The sequence below is a fragment of the Chaetura pelagica genome, unplaced genomic scaffold (assembly GCF_000747805.2).
Source record: "Chaetura pelagica isolate M959 unplaced genomic scaffold, ChaPel_1.0 scaffold470, whole genome shotgun sequence".
Taxonomy (NCBI): Eukaryota; Metazoa; Chordata; class Aves; order Apodiformes; family Apodidae; genus Chaetura; species Chaetura pelagica.
Genome location: NW_009951911.1, coordinates 799,343 through 817,393, shown reverse-complemented (window position 1 = coordinate 817,393; position 18,051 = coordinate 799,343). Strand labels below are relative to the sequence as shown.

At 51.0% G+C, this 18,051-nt stretch overlaps 1 protein-coding gene across 1 annotated transcript in view; it reads right to left on the bottom strand.

Annotated features, from left to right (window-relative positions):
* Positions 1-895: 895 nt before the first annotated feature.
* The window catches only part of LOC104385715 (protein phosphatase 1 regulatory subunit 12B-like), a 29,250-nt gene continuing 12,094 nt past the window's right edge, over positions 896-18,051 (bottom strand). The window contains exons 2-7 of the mRNA XM_009994209.1: positions 14,893-14,909; positions 14,264-14,399; positions 12,334-12,438; positions 12,027-12,080; positions 11,051-11,101; positions 896-982 (exon numbers count right to left, since the gene is read on the bottom strand). Coding sequence (XP_009992511.1) covers positions 896-982; positions 11,051-11,101; positions 12,027-12,080; positions 12,334-12,438; positions 14,264-14,399; positions 14,893-14,909 — 450 coding nt within the window. The remainder of the gene's footprint in view (positions 983-11,050; positions 11,102-12,026; positions 12,081-12,333; positions 12,439-14,263; positions 14,400-14,892; positions 14,910-18,051) is intronic.

Genomic DNA, 18,051 nt, shown 5'->3' with positions numbered 1-18,051 from the left:
CCTGGTGGGTGGTTTCTGGGGTGGGTACAAGGTGATTCATGATCATGTGCATTTGAAAGCAGGAGGAGATCTCGAGGGGTTCAAGCTTGTCCTTCAGAAGGCCTGGCAAGAATCTGTGATACCCTGAGGAGCAAGAGTCCAGATGCAATTAGCAGATGCTACTAACTACTGAAACTGGAGCCCTGGAAGGACACAACATGATACCAAATCTCCCAGGCTGGAGAGGAAAGACACAGTGAGGAATAAGGGGTCTGACACTGAGAGGCAGCGTTGAAGTTACTGAACAGGTTTGAAATATTGTATTAAATAAAAGACTCATTCTGCTGGGGCCAAAGGAGAAGGTCTCTGTGCAAAGCAGCTGTCATCAGCCTGTTACAGAAATCAGTCCTGGTGGCTTTCACAGCATCACATTGTACCCAGAGCCCCACATCTCAGGGTGGGTTGATGGGCATCCTCAGAGTCCCAGCCCACGTTTACATTTCCCACCTGTAAAGGGCTTGGATGTGCCTGGATTGGTTCTTCAGGTGTCACTTTTTACAGTAGGAGCTACCAGACCAGAGTCCAACCCCAAAGACTGGGCTTCTGGAAGAAGTTTTGGCAGCTCAAACTCAGTCCTCGTGTTCTTCTCCCTTGACTAAAACATCTGAGATACCACAACATGCTTAAATTAAAAATAATAAAATGGCAGGGGGGTGTGTTGGGGGGGCAAAAAGGGCCGAGAGGGAATGTACAGCAACGGGCAGGGCAGGGCAGGTGTGACAGGTTGATCCCACGGCTGGAACGCCCACTGTACGTGTGACAGGAGGTGACAGGAGGTGACAGGAAGGGGGCAGGGCGTGGTGGAGGGGTTGGCAGCTGGTGTAGGGCAGCTCGGTCCTGCCTGGGCTTGGCATTGCTATTTGGAGAGCTTGCTGATGACACGAATCAGGGCTCCGTTCTCGTCCTTCAGCCTTTGGTTGTCTGACTTCAGCTCCGTCAAAATCTGCAGAGAGACAAAGAGAAGGTGGGAAACCAGGTCGGGGCTGCTGGGGGGACAAGCCCTGAGGCTGAGTGTCCCCTGCACCCAGCACACTCCTCACATCAGCTGTTTCTCTGTAACATCTCCAGGATCTTTACACACTGGGTGGGGGAGCAGGGAGCCCTGGAGCCCTGGGGAGCAGCAAGGCCAAGCCCCAGGGGGGCAGGGCCCATTGCTGAGCTTCATCCCAAACCTGTTCCCAGAGGCTACACAGGGCTCAGCAGAAATCTAGAACACTGCTTTTTAATTATTTTTTCCTGTTTTTTTTTTTTATTTTTATTTTTTTTTCCCTCCCCATTTTACCAGAACTAGAGGGGAAAACGAAGGTTTGAAATTCTCACTCAGGACTGGACCAAGCCTGGCTTGCAAAATCTTGTTAGAATAACCCCAAATCTCCTTGAGGTCCTGTAGATGTCTAATGCAAACACACATGTCACAGCCAGAGGACTCCTCAGTGCTCAGTGTCTAAGGCTGGAGCTCAACCAAGCGTCCCAACACAGGCAGAAGCCAGAGCTTTTAGTTGGAAGTAGAGGGAGAAACAGCTTTGAGAAGACCTTTCCAGTGTTTCTCATTGGCAAAACCCCCTCCAACCCACCTTGTGTCCCACCCTGCAAGTGGGTGACCTGCAGTGGAGGGTCCTCAGCCCTTTGGGGATGGGAAGGAGACCACACACTCCTGCCTCAGGATGTGACACAGAAGGTGACCCTGCAGCCCTGAGGACCATCAGCTGGAACACACCAGCCACTAACAGCACCACTAGGAGTTCAGCGATGACCTGAGGGGGATCTTGGAGGAATTCCCCCAAATTCCAAATCCTCACCAAGCCCTCTTCTTCCTAAGCTGGGGTCTCAGCCCCGACCACAACCTCCTACCTGCTCCTCTCCCCTGCAGCCCCCACCAGCCCCTGCCCCAGCACAGGCAGACACCAGCTCCACTGCTCCAGCTGCAGCAGTTGGAATGGTTTTGGTTGGAAAAGACCTCGATGATCACCCAGTCCAACCATGAACCCAGCACTGCCAAGGCCACCCCTGCCCCGTGTCCCTCAGCACCATCGCCAGGGCTTGGAAATCCCTCCAGGGTTGGGGACTCCACCCCCCTGCCCTGGGCAGCCTGGGCCAGGGCCTGACAACCCTTGCCAGGGAGAAATTGTTCCCAAGATCCAACCTAAACCTCCTCTGGGCAACTTGAGGCCATTTCCTCTTGTCCCATCCCTTGTTCCTGGGGAGACAAGACCAAACCCCTGGCTCCAGCCTCCTCTCAGGCAGCTGCAGAGCCAGCAGGTCTCCCCTCAGCCTCCTTTGCTCCAGGCTGGACACCCCCAGCTCCCTCAGCTGCTCCTCATCAGACTTGTGCTCCAGACCCTTCCCTAGCTCTGTTCCTCTTCTCTGGACACACAATATTCCCTCCTTTCAGTGTCAGGCCAAGTCATGCCTGGTCCCAGTGTGACCAACCCCATCCCTGCTGGTGGATGCTCCTGATGGGAGGTTCTGCAAGAGAGAGGAGGGGGAAAACTGCAGAGAGGGAGGAGACTGGGGAATATGATGGGCTGGCCGGAGCTTCAGCTAGTGATGCTTAGGAGTGTCTCACTGGACCCAGTGGTGGTGTGACCTGGACATCTCAGAAGGGCTGTGACCAGAAGTCATGACTGTTTATGCAATTTCTCATGGCCAAGTGAGAGGCACAGCCCATCACCAAAATGCTCAGGAGCCCAGAGCAACATCTGCTTCCTCACCCCACACTCCTCTGTTCCCTCTCCCAGCTTCATCTGACACCCAGAAGCCCAGTGCCTGCCAGTCCAGCACACTGGGAAGCTTCACCACTTATTGGGGTCTGCAGACAGACAATCCCTGTCCTCTCTGTGTCACTGCTTGGGGTGACCTTGCATCCCTGAACGTGTCCATCACTCCAGTAAAGCAATGATACGGAGTTCTGCCACTTGCTTTGGTGGAGATTATCTGTCCCCAGTTCCCAGATGCCAGACCAGAGAGCAACCATCCTGGTTTTACAGCTCCCTGGAAGCTCTGGTGTTGGCTGGACCTCACCACATGTTTCAGCACAACTCTGGTGATTACTGAAAAAGGAAGGGATGTAATTATGTGTCAAGCAAGTGCTTCTTGAGAAGTTTCCCAGCTGCAACCCCACTTGCTCCATCAGTTTCCAGTGAACCTTTCTGAAAACTAAAAATCAGCCTTATAAAATTCCATTCCTCCCAGGTGAAGGGCATGGGAAGTAAAGGAACCTTTGGCTTCAAAGCAAAGCACCCTTGAGTTGGGTAAAATAACCTGCCCATGAAAAAGACTGGAAACACAGGAGCCTGAGACATGGACCTTTATAAACATCTCCCAGGGAGGTGGTGGAGTCACCATCCCTGGGGGTATTAAAAAAACGTAGATGTGGCAATTGAGGACATGCTCTGGTGGCCACGGGGGGTGTTTTGTCAATATTTGTTTTTTTTTAATTTCTCACCCTCCAGGCTCCAGGCTGGTCTGAACAGGGGTGCTGAGTGTTCCCTGTGACACCAGAGAACTTCTGAAACTGCATGGATTTTGGAAAAGGTGATTCTTTGAAAAGCACTAGAGCTGCAAGGGCCTGGGAAGTGTCAGAGGTTAGAACAGGGATGTTGCTGTTTTGCTGGGAAGTGTAAGGTACCAGGAACATCTTGTGTTAGACCTACTAAAGAGCTGGAAAACAACCAGCAGAGCCTGCAGCCAGCTCAGACACCAGCAGTGACCCACAAACCTCAAGTGAGGGGGGAGGAGGAGCCTTGGCCAGAGGAGGCACAGCCGGGCAGGGGTGTCAGCAAAGTGACGCCAGGGCTGTCTCCTGGGACAAGAGACACCCGTGACTTACAGTTCATGAAACATAATTTCTGTGAGTCTGGAAATAGGGTGTTGGTTTTTTTTTTTCCCTGTCAGATCTCAAAGGACATTGGGAAGGAGAAAGACTTCAAGCCTCTGCTTGTGAGAAGGGGTGAGTCAGTGACAGGTTCAGGAATGTTTCTGCAGACCAGACCAGAGAGATGGTGAGATCATTTAGTCTGACCATCTGCACAATTCAGGCCACAGAAGAGGAACCAGCCCTCCCTCAGCCTGGGGGATGCACTCATGGTCTTGCACTGAGCCTCCTGGAAGGGGGAAGTCACAATTCCCCTGGTTAGTTTGTTTCCACGGTTAATCATCCTTGATATAATTTGTGTGCTAAGAATAGATTTTTTTTATACCTTAGTGCCACTTCCAGCCTGCAAGAACATGCTGCTTCTTCCTTTTTTTAAAAAAAATAGCTGTGTCTGAAGGGACCTGGATATCCCTACTAACCTGCAAAAGCCTGGTAGAGCCCTAAGAAAGGAGCATTTACAGCTTTATTTTAGCACTGAACCAATGAAGGAATAAGCGAGGATGTAATTTAACTGTGTGATGTGTGAGGGCAAAGCTCACAGGAGGCTTGGGTTGCCAACACTAACTGCTCTGCACTGAATTTAAAATACAAGATGAAAAGAGAAAACACATCTGGTCCAGCTCTGATGGCTTCACCTGCCTTGTGGCCAGACTGCAGAGGCAGAGGAGATGCTGCAGCCTGGCAACTCAGGCTCAAAACTGACTCAGACTCTCTTGAAAATGAGGGTAGGAGCTTGATCTCTGCTCAAGTGACCAAGAAAACCTGCTGAGGGAACTGCTGCCCAGTTGGAAGTTTTCTAAAAATCACTTTCCTGTCTAAAATGTGCACTTTTCATAACATCACTAGAAATCCATTAGATTGCTCATCCTGACCTTGGGTCATTTTCTGGTGCCAGCTTCTCACTGAACTAAGTCCAATTATAAAACAATTCCATTATGAACACATAGCATAAACCTGAGCTGCATCCCCAGCAGTGTGACCAGCAGGTCAGGGAGGGGATTGTCCCCCTTTGCTCCACTCTGGTGAGACCCCCTGCAGGGCTGGGTCCAGTTGTGGACCCCAAACTTAAGAAGGACATGGAGCTGTTGGAGCGAGTCCAGAGGAGGCCACAGAGATGATCCAAGGGCTGGAGCAGCTCTGCTCTGGAGCCAGGCTGAGAGAGTTGGGGTGTTCAGCCTGGAGAAGAGAAGGCTCCAGGGAGACCTTAGAGCAGCTTCCAGTGCCTGAAGGGGCTCCAGGAAAGCTGGGGAGGGGCTTGGGACAAGGGCAGGGAGGGATGGGATGAGGGGAATAGTTTCAAGCTGAAAGAGGGGAGAGTGAGATGAGATGTTTGACTTAATTTATTAATTGGTCTCACCACCTGTGAAGGTGGTGAGAGCCTGGCCCAGGTTGCCCAGAGAAGCTGTGGCTGCCCCATCCCTCGCAGTGTTGAAGGGCAGGTTGGATGGGGCTTGGAGCAGCCTGGGCTGGTGGGAGGTGTCCCTGCCCATGCAGGGGGGGTTGGATCTAGATGATCTTTAATGTCCCTTCCAACCCAAACCATCCCATGATTCTAGGACTGTTTTGAGGCAAGGCCACGGGGAAGGGGTTGCTCACTAACCCATGGGCACTGAGAAGCTGCCCCGAAGCCTTTTGCTGGTGTTAAGGCAGAAGGAAGCAGCTGAGCCATCACCCCTCCACAGCCATCTCAGCACCATCCACCCAAGCCTAGGTCTGCACAGCAAGGCAGGGAGCACATCCTCTGCTGTTCCTCTGGGATGATGGGAGGCATGGACCCCATCCCCATGGACAAGGCAACCCCCCCGAAGGGCAGTTAGTGAAACCAGCACCATCTGCCAAGCAGAGCCCAGGTCAGCAGGGCTGAGCAAAAACCTCCAGAGAAACCCCGCCGGGCAGGACCCCCATGCTGCTGGATTCTGGAGGAGCTTTTGCCACATGCTGCTTTTGAGCCCCAAGCTTTCAGCAGCCATCCTTGAGAGCAACATGGCCAGGGGGAGCAGCCTGGCCAAGCAGCAAAGACCTGCCTGGAAGAGTGGAAGAGGGAGGCGAGATGAGCCGGAGGGAAAGCAGCTACAGCTCCTCTGACTCGGAGGGCTTGGCAGGCAGAGAAAGTCTGGCTACGACCCGGGTCAGAGCCCTGTTCTCAGCCAGGAGTTGCTCATTCATCTGCCTCAGAGTGTGAATCTGTTTGAGCTGGTGGAGATTCTGCAGAGAGGGACAGGAGTGGACAGAAAAATACAGAGAAAACACACCACGAAGACAAAAGGGCACAGAAAGGTGAATTTAGTCCACAAGAAGTAAAAAAGAGAGTGAAAGCAAAAAATGAGTGGCAGTGAGTGTTGGATAGGCAGCAGCTCTGATGGAGATGGAGGAAGCCTTACAACACAGAGGATGTTTTGGGAACCATCCCTTTCTCCAGGAGCCCCCAAAGCTCAGATAGAGGGATTTCCCACCACTAAGCAGGTTATATTCCAGGCAGGGAGCTCCAGCAGAACTGGCACCAGGGACTCACCACCCAGCCAGGCTTTGCAAGCACTACTGGCAACTGAGAGTTCCTTGGAATCTCCTTTTCTTCATCTGCCTCTAAAAGCTAAAGTGGTCTTGTGTAGCAAAGAGTGATAAGAGCTTCACAGGAGATTTTAAAGGCACAGACTGAAGCCCCTGAAAGTGCCACTGTTCCAGAGCAGACCCCCAAGGCATGTACCACATCTGCTCATGTTCCTTGTCCCTGCAGCACCTCAATGAGAGCCCTTGTGTCTACTCAGGATTCAGTCCTGCCAAAAGGTCTGGGAGTTGTGTCGGTTTTTCCTCCCTGCCCAGATTCAACCCTCCTCTGTCACAGGTCTCAATTTATCTCCAATCTCCAGAGGTGAAAATTCAAGAGCCTTAAACCTCCCATTTTAACCGAGATGTGCACATGACAGCAGCTTACACAGGGGGGACAGGTGACAACACGGTGTTCTTGGTTACAAAAGCAACAAGTGGGCAAAGGACAGTGCAGAAATGGAGGCCCAGAGCTGGGGCTAGCACAGGGCCAGCAGCAATGGGGAGACACAGAACGTAACCAGGAAGGCAAAGAGGAGAATGAGAACAGCCAGGCAGACGTCACAGTTTCTGGTACAAGGGTGACATTTATCTGGGTGACACTAAAGAGAACGGGTGGGTGCCAGGACACACTGAGGGCTGCAGAGCTGCTTTCTGAGCAGTGTCCCATCCCTCCTCCCTCCCACCAGCTCCTGGGGCAGCTCAGCACACGAAGGAGAAGCCCTCCAGCCCAGAGGAGCGAGCACAGACACAGGGCAGGGAGGGAAACATCTGCGAGAAGAGGGGTTTCAAGTTCAGGGGAAAAAAATCCCAGCCCTGAACCAAAGCAGCTTCTGTCCTGCCTGCAAACCAGTGTGCTCTTCTTCATCCCCCTACTCGTGGGCTGTGACAGCAAGGAGGAGACAGAGAGAAGGGTCTGCTGGGAAGGAGGGTCCTTTCTGTCATTTCATCAGCAGAAAGTGCTCAGAGGGAGGTCACTGCCTGTCCTGAATCAGAGGCTGCATGGGCAGATCTGCTGTGGTGGGAACAACCTGCATGAACTTCCACCCAACTCGCATGATGTGGAGCTGACTGCAGTTGGCAAGGAACCTGCTGCAACCCAGGACATTTTGTCCAAGGGTTCATTCCTGTATAAAACAGGAGTATTTTGTGCAGCCCCCATCCATCAGCTTGATCCTAGCTACCCAAAAGCACCACCTCTGCTCCCTGATAAGGAATCAAGATACCTTGTCCAAAAGCCCTGCAAAACCAACAGAAGAAACAAGACATGTGAGTGCAGGGAGCCAGCAAAGGATGGGTCTGAGCCCCCGAGGGCAACTGACACAGCAGCTGCTGCTACTGCACTGGTGCAATCCTGACTCCAACAGCTCCAGAGACAGAGTTACATCCACCAAACTGCAGGAGTGTCAGGGACACCTTGGCAGCCAGGTCCCCTCTCTTGAGCTGTGCCAGGTGCCCCTGCACTCAGTGGGGACACAGATGGACATCACAGGTCTGCACTGTGATAAATCCCACCCAGGAGCCGTCAGAGGATGGTTCACACTGGAAGAGCCATTTCTGGCATCATGGATAACAAACACTCTCTGTGTAATCACAGGGAACCCAGCTAAGCTCTGGCTGGCAGAAAACATCCATCATGTGTAAAACGTTGTGCCATGTTAGGCAGGATGGAAAGGATTGTGAGCATTTTGGAGACCACCATTATTTTTCCACACCAACACAGCATGAAACCAGACCCTGCTCAGCCTCAGCACGCTGCCAGAGAACACCAAAGCATCACTTCTGGAAAAAGGTGTGTGTGCTGCAGGTAGGATGGCTGCCTTTGTCCAAGAAACCCAGCAAAGCCTGGGAAGCTGGGACTGAAGCCAAGGGTGAAGAGCAGGATCTGGCCGATGCTGCTGCGATGGCTTTAGCGCTCTGCTGGACACCTGGCTGAGCAGGAGCAAGGCTCTCAGTTCAGCTGGACCTGCCTCCAATTAAAGGATTCAGTGCCTGCAACACTGGGGGAAATAGAAATGCCCAAAGCATGCCCAGTGCAGAGCCAGGAGGTGCAGTGCTGCTACTGAATAAGAAGCTCCTGTGACCTTCAAGAAACATTGCCCTGTTGAGCTGGGACCTCAGGCACTTGGCATCCAGTTCCATTCAGTGCAAAAGCTCATTTTCTTTCTCCTTCCTTAGCCAAGTTGCTGTATCTCCAGTCAAATTCTGCACTTGGGCAAATGCTCTGTCACCTTCACAAGAGCAGGTCTGCAGGAGCAGCTCTGGCACCAAGGAGTTCTTCAGATTCCTGAGTTCGTCCCACTTCTCTCCATTTCTTGATTGCTTTGTTAAACTCAGAAAGGGGCAAAGCTTGTTACCTCAAGTGTAGCCTGAAGTTCAAAGCATTTGTCACAGAAACCCAGGATGGTTGTGTCACCACTGCGGTGTCTTCTCTTCCCAAGAAGTCAGCTGCTCCAAGGGGAAAGCCCAGCCAGGACATCTGATGCTCAGAACTGGACACAGACACCTCCGGATCAAAAATCTGGATGTGAGCCATGCTGGGCTGCATCAGTTCAAAGGCCAGTGGGAAGAATCCCAAACCCACAGGATTCCCTGAGATCTAAGAACCTGGAATGTCTGGTTGTTTCCCCTGGCTGCTCTCCATGGTAAAGGAAGCTGGTGGCTTCTGCTCGACTGCTATCAGGTAGCATGAGAAGCAGGAAGGAAGGGCTCACCAAAATTAATACATTTGTTTCCCTGGCTTGACTCCCACACCAGGGATTCACTCAGATGCTCTGTGAAGGTTTTCTCACTCTGGGCAAACACAACTGGGCTGACTCTCCCGCTTTAAGGCACAATGGAAGTGGACATAGAAAGTCCTTGTTGAGTTCAACGTTTTTATCTTCAGAGATTTTAGACTCCTTTGAGTGGCTGTCAAAAAAAATGTCACAGTGAACTCAGGTACTTACCACATGCTCAGTGGAAATGCAGTAGGACCTTAGAAGAGATATTTCAGATTTAATCTTTTTATTCTACTAACTAAAGGCCACTTTGGTTGCTCAGGGGCAGCAGGAACCCAGCAAACAGCAAAGAGTAAGTACCACTCTTGAGGACCTGATGGCTCATTTTCAGTTAGACCACAGGATCCTGTGGCCCATGGCTCCAGCATGTCTCTTGGGGCAACAGAAGAACATCTCAAGCTTCTAGCAGTGCTTCTTGTTCTGCACCATCTTGGCTTCCATCAGTCTGCACCAGATCACCCGAACCAGAGGCGCTTTGGTTGCATTTAACAGTTCCCATAAGCACCTTATTTCATTAATTGCTTTCTGAACCAATATAAATGTTTCAAAACTGACAGGCCACTAGAGGACACCAATTTGTCTTTTTACTCCATGGACTGAGCTGGTTTGCAGGGATCTGCACAGCTGAAGAAGCAACACCCACTGCTGCTGTCTGCGTTTCCTCTTGCAGGATACACTTCTGTAATTACAGAAGGTCTGTCTGCAGTGAAAGGGTGTTACCTGTTCTGTGAAAAAAGCATCTGGAATTTAGGCAGATTCAGTCCTTTCTCCTTTCCCTTCTGGCTGGCACATCCACATCATTTTCTCCTCTGTGAGAGAACAAGAGCCTTTACAGTCAGACTCCACCAAATCGTTCTCCTTTTGCAGTAGAAGATGCAGCACAAGCCAAAGGGTCCTTTCAAATGTACATCTATACATCTTGGTAAATATATGAAGCTTCAGATAGAAAAATAAAGCTGAGACCTCCTGCAGGGTGTCAGGACATTGTTTCCATCAGTGCAGCAGGCTGGCTGTCAGGTTGGGTCCTTCCTTCCTAGAGGTCCCACCCAGGTCATGCTCAAAGGGAACGCAAGCGCAGGGCAGAGAGCAAAGGGACATTCTGTGAACATGGGCAGCAAAACACAGCGTAAAATGATGTAGCAAAGTCAGTGTCAAGTTTTGCTCCTATGGCCAGAGCAGAACCATCCTTGGAAGCAAGGCCAGGAGAGAGAGGAGGAGGCACAGGAGTGGCCGCAGTGGGATGGCCCGTGACTGGAAGCCATGCTGCAATTCCACCGGGAAGCAAACTCCTCTTTGCTGAGCTCTATCCCAGGCTGGCTGACTGGCACAGCCTCCAGTGACATGCTTTAGGGCACAGACACAATCACTCTGTGTTTTTTTCCTGGCCAGTGTGTGCGTGATCTCAAAAGCCAGCTTTGTCTTCTTACCCATCTGGAGAGAACCACGACGGCTTAACTCGGGCTGCAGGCTATTCAGAGCACAGAGGGTCAGCACACTGAAACTCACCGATGCCACAGAAGGTTAGTTTGGAGAAGCATTTAAGGAGAACAGCTTTCACAATTCTCGACTCAAAAAGCATAACAAATGGAACATATGGTGCAACCAGATGAGCAGTAATAGGACAGTTTTATTAGTATTTAATATTCAGAGAAGATGGACGTTAATGTTCCGACTGCATAAAGGAACACGCTCAGAGAAAACACAAGTCCCTTCCATGTACACCTTTAATGTCCTACTCCTGGGTGACAATCCCAAAAGGCATATACAAAGCATAAAAAACTGGAGCAGATAGAGCAAACAGATTCCTTCCTACCTTCATCTCCTCTTCCATTTCAGAGAGTTTCCGCTCCAGCGCTCGCTTCTCCTGTTTACAGGGAATGACAACAAAGATGGTCACAAGGATTGAAAAGAAAAAATTGCAGCACGTTTTTTTTTTAAAAAAAAGAAAACCAAGAGTCTTGTATTTCTGTTGGAGCTTCACTGCAAAGCATCTCAAAGGTTACAACCAGGAGCTGATCAGGGGGAAGAGGGCAGCTGGAAAACCAGGCAGCAATATGTGCTGGGCCTGTCCTGGCAGATCCTGAGTTCTCTTCACAAACCTCCAATGAAACCTCCCATCTCTGGCAATCCCAGTTTTGGGGACTTCCTGTAGGTGAAGCCACAGATTTCACTGCACCCTGCTGAAGGAGGCAGCGAGAAAACTCACTGAGTCCATTCAAACAGAAACAGAGAACAGGGAAAAGTGCCTGGGAATTCTGCTCCTCCCAGATCAGTTTAGGGCTTCAGAGCTGCCCAGGTACCTGCCTCCTGTGTGTGTTGGAACAGGACATAGGTAGGCTGTGCCCTGGAGTGCTGGTGGTGCCCCAGGGGACAGCAACGTTCAGGAAGGAGGCAGGAGAGCTCAAACATTCAGATTTCACCTGGAATCACAAGGCACCCAGCTGGTGTTTTGCCTGGGTCCAATCCCTCCCCAATACAGTCTTTAAAAGGATCAAGAATATTTTCCAGCCCAGTGGACCAACGGTCCCTTAGCACCATATGATACAATTTGTTGGTCTGCAGCTTCCTACAAAGAAAGAAAGAAACCAGAACGAAGCTGATGTGCAGAGAGAGCAGAAACGTCTCTGCCACTGAGAAGGTCAGAACACAATTATCCACTGACAACTGCTCCACCAGGCAAAAATACAAGTTATCTTTTAATTAACACTTTCCTTCAAGAAATTACTCTGCCCTGCAGAGCAATAGAGCGAGGCAAAGATTGGGACTCAGAAGAAGGCAGAGACACGTACCCTTTTCTCCATCTCCAGCATGCTGGACCGGTCAGAAGTCTTCTCCTGTTTCTGCTGTGTAAATTAAAAATGGAAAGGTATGAAAACTGAGAGGCAATCAGAGGGTGCTGCACAGAGGCCTAGGCAGCCCACAGATGCACTGGCCTGGAGAAGAGGCAGCCTTTACAGTCACTCAAACTTATTCCTGTGAAAATGTCTCCTCTGTAGCACCTTCCCCCCCCAAGAGCTAAACTAGATCATGACACACCAGTGTGTGTCATGGGCTGGTGCTTGGCTCCTCCAGTCTAGGAGCTGGTTTTTGCCTCACCTGGGTTGCTTTTTCCAACTTGGATTTGATGTCGGCCAACTCCAGCTGGGCTTCTTGCAGTTTGGACTTCAGCTTTTGATTTTCAGACAGGGCACTTTCATACAGCTGCAACAGGAGACAAAAGGTGTCCATGAACCTGGCTGCTCTTCAGCCACTGCACGGACCCAGATCTGCAGCACCACAGGGAGAAGAGCAGTGTCCTCAGCACCCTGCCCAGAGAGGTGGTGAAGGAGACTTCTCTGGAGACATTTCAAACCTGCCTGGATGTGTTCCTGTGGGACCTACTGTAGGTGACCCTGCTCTAGCAGGGGGGGCTGGACTAGATGATCTTCAGAGGGCCCCTCCAACCCCCACCACTCTGTGACTGTGAGTGAGCAGAGGGGGCTGTGGTGTTTGTGTGGCTCCCCCATGTCAGGGTATTAGAAGAAGGGCCAACAGAACAAGTTGGAGGCTTTACTTGCGTTTTCATAATTCTTATGAAATAAGTAAACAGCTGTTTAATTTTGTGGTGTTTCTAAACACAGCCAAGAGGCAAAGAAAAGAGATGTTTTAAATGTAGGTAAAACTGCCAAGTTTGAAGTTGTGTGTGCTGGATCACAGAATCATGGAATGGTTTGGACTAGAAGGGACCTTAAAGATCATCTGGATCCAACCCCCTGCATGGGCAGGGACCCCTCCCACCAGCCCAGGCTGCTCCAAGCCCCATCCAACCCGCCCTTCAACACTGCCAGGGATGAGGCAGCCACAGCTTCCCTGGGCAACCTGGGCCAGGCTCTCACCATCCTCACAGCAAAGAATTTCCTCCTCATATCTCATCTAAACTGCCCCGCTTCCAGTTTTCATCCATCCCCCTCATCCCATCCCTCCCTGCCCTTAGCCCAAGTCCCTCCCCAGCTTTCCTGGAGCCCCTTCAGGCACTGGAAGCTGCTCTAAGGTCTCCCTGGAGCCTTCTCTTCTCCAGGCTGAACACCCCAACTCTCTCAGGCAGAGAGACTCTCTCCAGAGCAGAGCTGCTCCAGCTCTTGGATCATCTCTGTGGCCTCCTCTGGACTTGCTTCAACAGCTCCGTGTCCTTCTTATGCTGGGGCTCCACAACTGGACCCAGCCCTGCAGGGGGTCTCACCAGAGTGGAGCAAATGGGGACAATCCCCTCCCTCAACCTGCATGGACCTGAACCCACAATTCTGTTGTGCTCCCCAACACAACACACCTTCATTGTTCTTGTCTATTTTTAGTTTGAAGAGAAGGAGAAAGGAGGACAATTTTAGGCCACTCCAAAATTGATTTTTTCCCTTTGATTCCTTTAAACCAGCAAAATTTCCATCCTTTTCAGAGGACAAATGGGGCATCCTGCCCCTTCTGGACAGACATGTCCAGAGTGGGCTGCTGGTTACTGTGAAAGACTTTCCAGCATCATCATAATTTCAGAATTCAACTCATCTTAATCTGTTTAGTTTTCCTATGGTAGATGTGTAGGCACAGCCCAAGGTCATGGCAGGTCATGTTACTGACTTTCATGGATTATGTTGAAAATTTCATAAGTTTTTGAGCAAATAATTCTGCACTGTGTTATCAGCAAGAAATAACTCTGCAGGCACATAGATGCTGGGGCCCTGCTGACATGCTCAAGCTTTTCTTGCTCTTTTCCCATCCCTCCCAGCTTTGCTCCAGTCTGACTCCTCAGTCTCCCTGGCAAATAGCTGATTTTGCCTGGTGTCCTTTCACCCCAGTCCTCTTTTGACCCTCTGAAGGGCTGATGCCTTGGACAAAGGCTGCTGTGCATCCCAGAACCAGTGGAAACTGGGAAAAGGAAAATAAACGTTTTCTCTTCCTTTTCTCTCTTTTCTCTCCAGGTTTCTCTGCAGCTCCCAAGGTGCACACGGTGACAATAGCACGGATTTAAAATGAAAACGAATTTTAAAAGTCCTACCCTTTTGTAGTCCCTGTTACTCTCCTCTTCTGCTCTGCTGCTGAGGGCGGCCAAGCGGTTCTCCCTGCGGCTGTAGGCGCTGGAGCGGCGGTCGCTGTAGGAGTCACTGGTGCTCGGGGCTGTAGCTGCTTCCAACCTAAAAGGCAACGAGGATCTCACACCACGAAGCTGCTGTTCCTCTGGGACAGCCAGGACCAGCCCCTGCCTTGGGACTGATGCTGCCCAGCCCAGCAGAGGTGCTGGGAGCACCCTGCCCCCCAGCGCCGGCACCGCTGCTGCAGGGCAGGCAACCATCACCTAAACTGGGACAAACCCAGTGGGAATCAGCCCAGACCCCAAATGGGCAGTGGTTTCCCATGGATCTTTCATCATGGTGGGAACAGGCTCCATTTCCAACAGGGCACAGAAGGGTTTTTCTCTCTAGAGAGCAGCTGGAAAATCATCTGGGGAGTGAAGGATAAAGGCAAACTGGCCCAACAGCTGAGCCAGGGGGAGAACCCAGGGGCCAGTACCAGCTCCAGCTCGTGCTGCTGGTTTGAATCACAGGGAATCCCCAAAGCCAGGCAGAAAAGTGCTGCCAGGAAACATCTCATAAAAACAAGCAAATAAACAAATAAATAAATTCTTACCTGGAAAGTCTTTCATGCTGGAGGAAAAAAAAAAAAAAGAAAAAAAAAGAAAAAGGGAATTAATAACAAGAAGGATTCAAGGTTCAAGAACTGCAGAGCTACCACGCAGCAGCCATTTCCTACCTCTGCTACCAGCAACCAGCTCACAACCAGCCAAACCACAGGATTTCCCGTGGCCAAACTGGGAACCAGTGATCCCTGCCTGAATCTTTTCAACAGCTTCAGCTTCTCTGAAGCATTTCAGATTTCATTGATTTTGCTAACCCAGAACCTACTGAACCTTGTACTTCAAATCCTGGTTTCCAGAATTGAAATCCATTCCTTTGAACCGAACCTAATCTGCTGTTTCCCTTTCTACAGAAAATTGTTCCTCCTGACTTTGATCACTGTCCAACACATGATGTGGGTGAGAGGGATTAACAGACCATGATACCTTGTGTGGAACGTCAGGAAATCAAAGCGGACTTGGGCAATCTCTCCCCCATGGACAAAAGCTTCACTGTGGCCAGGAGATCCATGCCAGAAGCTGCACCAGGAAGGGAGAGGACCCTTCCACCAGCCCAAAGGCTGGACCTTCTGGTTGAAGCCCATGTCAGGTTCTTCTCTTCTCCACAACATCCCCACCTCGGTGGTGCCGCCCCCAGCGCCGCCTTTGCCTCATGCCTACAAACCCAAGACCACCTGGGCCAAAGAGAAGGCTGAAGAAAAGTTTTGCTTGGCATTGCAATATCCTACAGGAGCTGGGTGTGGTAAACCACCTTTTTCACACACACACACATCTATAAAGTTTTCTGGATCAGACAGTTCTTTCCCACAACTGCAGAAATCAAGTGGCAATGGCAGAGGAGTCCTGCCTCCTGCACCAACCCAGCTCCTCCTTCTCTGTCAGGTTTCTCTTTCTCTTACAAACATTTACCCAGATTTTGGTGCAGCCCAACTCTTTCTCAGTCCCTTGAACTGGAAATCCAGCCCGATATTCCCCAGCAAGTTTTATTAGCAGCATCATTTCTCTGAGCAAGCACAAACCACTTGCAGGCACTGCCAGTTATTTCCCCAGATCCTTTTTAATAAATGCAACAGTCCAGGCAAAAAGGACACTGCAGAGAAGACAAGAGGTCAGGCTTTTAGTGCCCAGACACGCTCGTGTTGGACACGCCACTAAATCTGGAGCTGAACACAGGACTGGCTGCCAGAGCTGCTGCCTGCCTGGCCACCAGTGCTGGAGGATGTCAGAGCTCCTGCTCCTGCCTGGCACCCTGCCGGTGGCTCTGATCCCTGGGCAGGTATCTGGGGCACCCCCATGAGCAGCTGAAGGGGGTCACCCTATGATAGGGAGAAGGAGGGTAGACGTGACCCTCTGGCCTCTCTACTCTGAGCCAGAGGATCCCATGGGCTGTGCCTGGCCTGCCTGGACCCTGCCCTCTGCTCCTCAGGACACAGCAACCCAGCTCCCTCCTGTGTGTTCAATCAAATCAAATGTTCAGCTCATCCTGCCTTTGTGAAACTCTCATCTTGAGTCCTGAGCCCAGCAACCCCCACCCTGGGGCAGCCTCTGCTGTGGGACACGGTGGTTGCAGCAGTACAAAAGACAAACTGAGAATCCAGCACATTTGAAGCCTGGCAGATGGACATGTTCTGCTGAAGGTGCTAAACACAAAGCTCCAACCCTGATTCTGATCATCCCACTCTCCCTGGAGCTGCACCCACAGAGCCACCCTCAGGTGGCCTCACCCTCAGGTCCCATTGCCAGCCCTGCACTGCAGAGATGGGCACCAAACCTCCAGGAGCCCATCCCAGTGCTGCCACAGGTCCTGAGCCCCAACAATGGGTCCAGCTCCATATTATTTTATTTGCCCTACCCCTCTCTCCACATGCCAAAAGCTGCCTTTGCATCCTACAGGTGAGAAGCCACCCAAGGGGACAGCAGATGGCTTTCCACCTGGCTAAGTCCCACTGCATTCTCATGAACAATGCTGGGCACTGTCTGAGAAGCTTCTCCTGGGGCTGAATATGTGGCATTACCTGCCACTGTTGCCAGGACATTGTCTGCTTGTCCCCACAGCCATGGCTTGGGCCACTCTGCCACCAGCTCAACATCAGTACCTTCAGCAGTGGTTTCTGTTCAGCTAGTCTGGCTGGGGTCACAGAATCACAGAATTATTGAGGCTGGAAAAGACCTCTGAGATCAAGTCCAGCCTATGACCTGACACCACCACATCAGCTAGACAATGGCACCAAGTGCCACATCCAGCCTTTCCTTGAACACCTTCAGGGATGGAGATCCCACCTGGTAAGTCCATTCCAATGTCTGATCACCCTCTCCAAGAGGAAGTGCTTCCTAATATCCAACCTAAACCTCCCCTGGAGCAGCTTTGGGCCAGGTCCTCTCCTCCTGTCACTCATTGCCTGGGAGAAGAGCCCAGACCCCACCTGAGCACAACCTCCCTTCAGGGAGTTGTAGAAAGTGAGAAGGTCCCTCCCTGAATCTCCTCTTCTCCAAGCTAAACAACTGATGTCTCCATGGTTTTTTTGCTAGCAGAGCTTCAGACACTTGACCTGAGAGCTGCCTTTGAATTTGGGCCCAAAGACACAACTTCCCCTGTTGAGCAGGAGTGGGGAATTAGGAAGCAATTAACAAGGCTCTTGGTGAAAGTTACCGGTGCACTTTGTGTTAATCCCCTTCAGGGACAACTTCTGATGACAAAGGGACAGGGAAGTGACCCACTTGATTTCAAGCTTGCATTTATTTCAACGCCCACACCTGCTGATGGATTTGAACAGTGGCAGGAAAGTCCACAGGTGGCTGGGCAAGGCAATGTAGAAACCAAGCAATAAAATCTGAGCAGGTCTCCAAGCCAACCTGTATGGGAGGAGGGAAAAATCATTCCTGTCTTTTATTTTTTAGTCCAAAGAAACCAAGAATTTCCACAGGCAGGGAGAGCAGGGATTTGCCTGCATGGGAAGGGGGGTAAGAAAGGAGTAACTTTAAACAGCTGCTGGGAAGAGCACAGGGGGAAAAAACCCCACCAGGTTGATTGTATTTAAAATCTTCCTGTGATGGGTACTGAGATGAATTCTTTCAGGCTGCAATTGTCTCTGTGTGTCTGAAGAGGACAAGAGATAAATGCTGAGAGGGGAGGAGCCATGAGCTTCATTCCT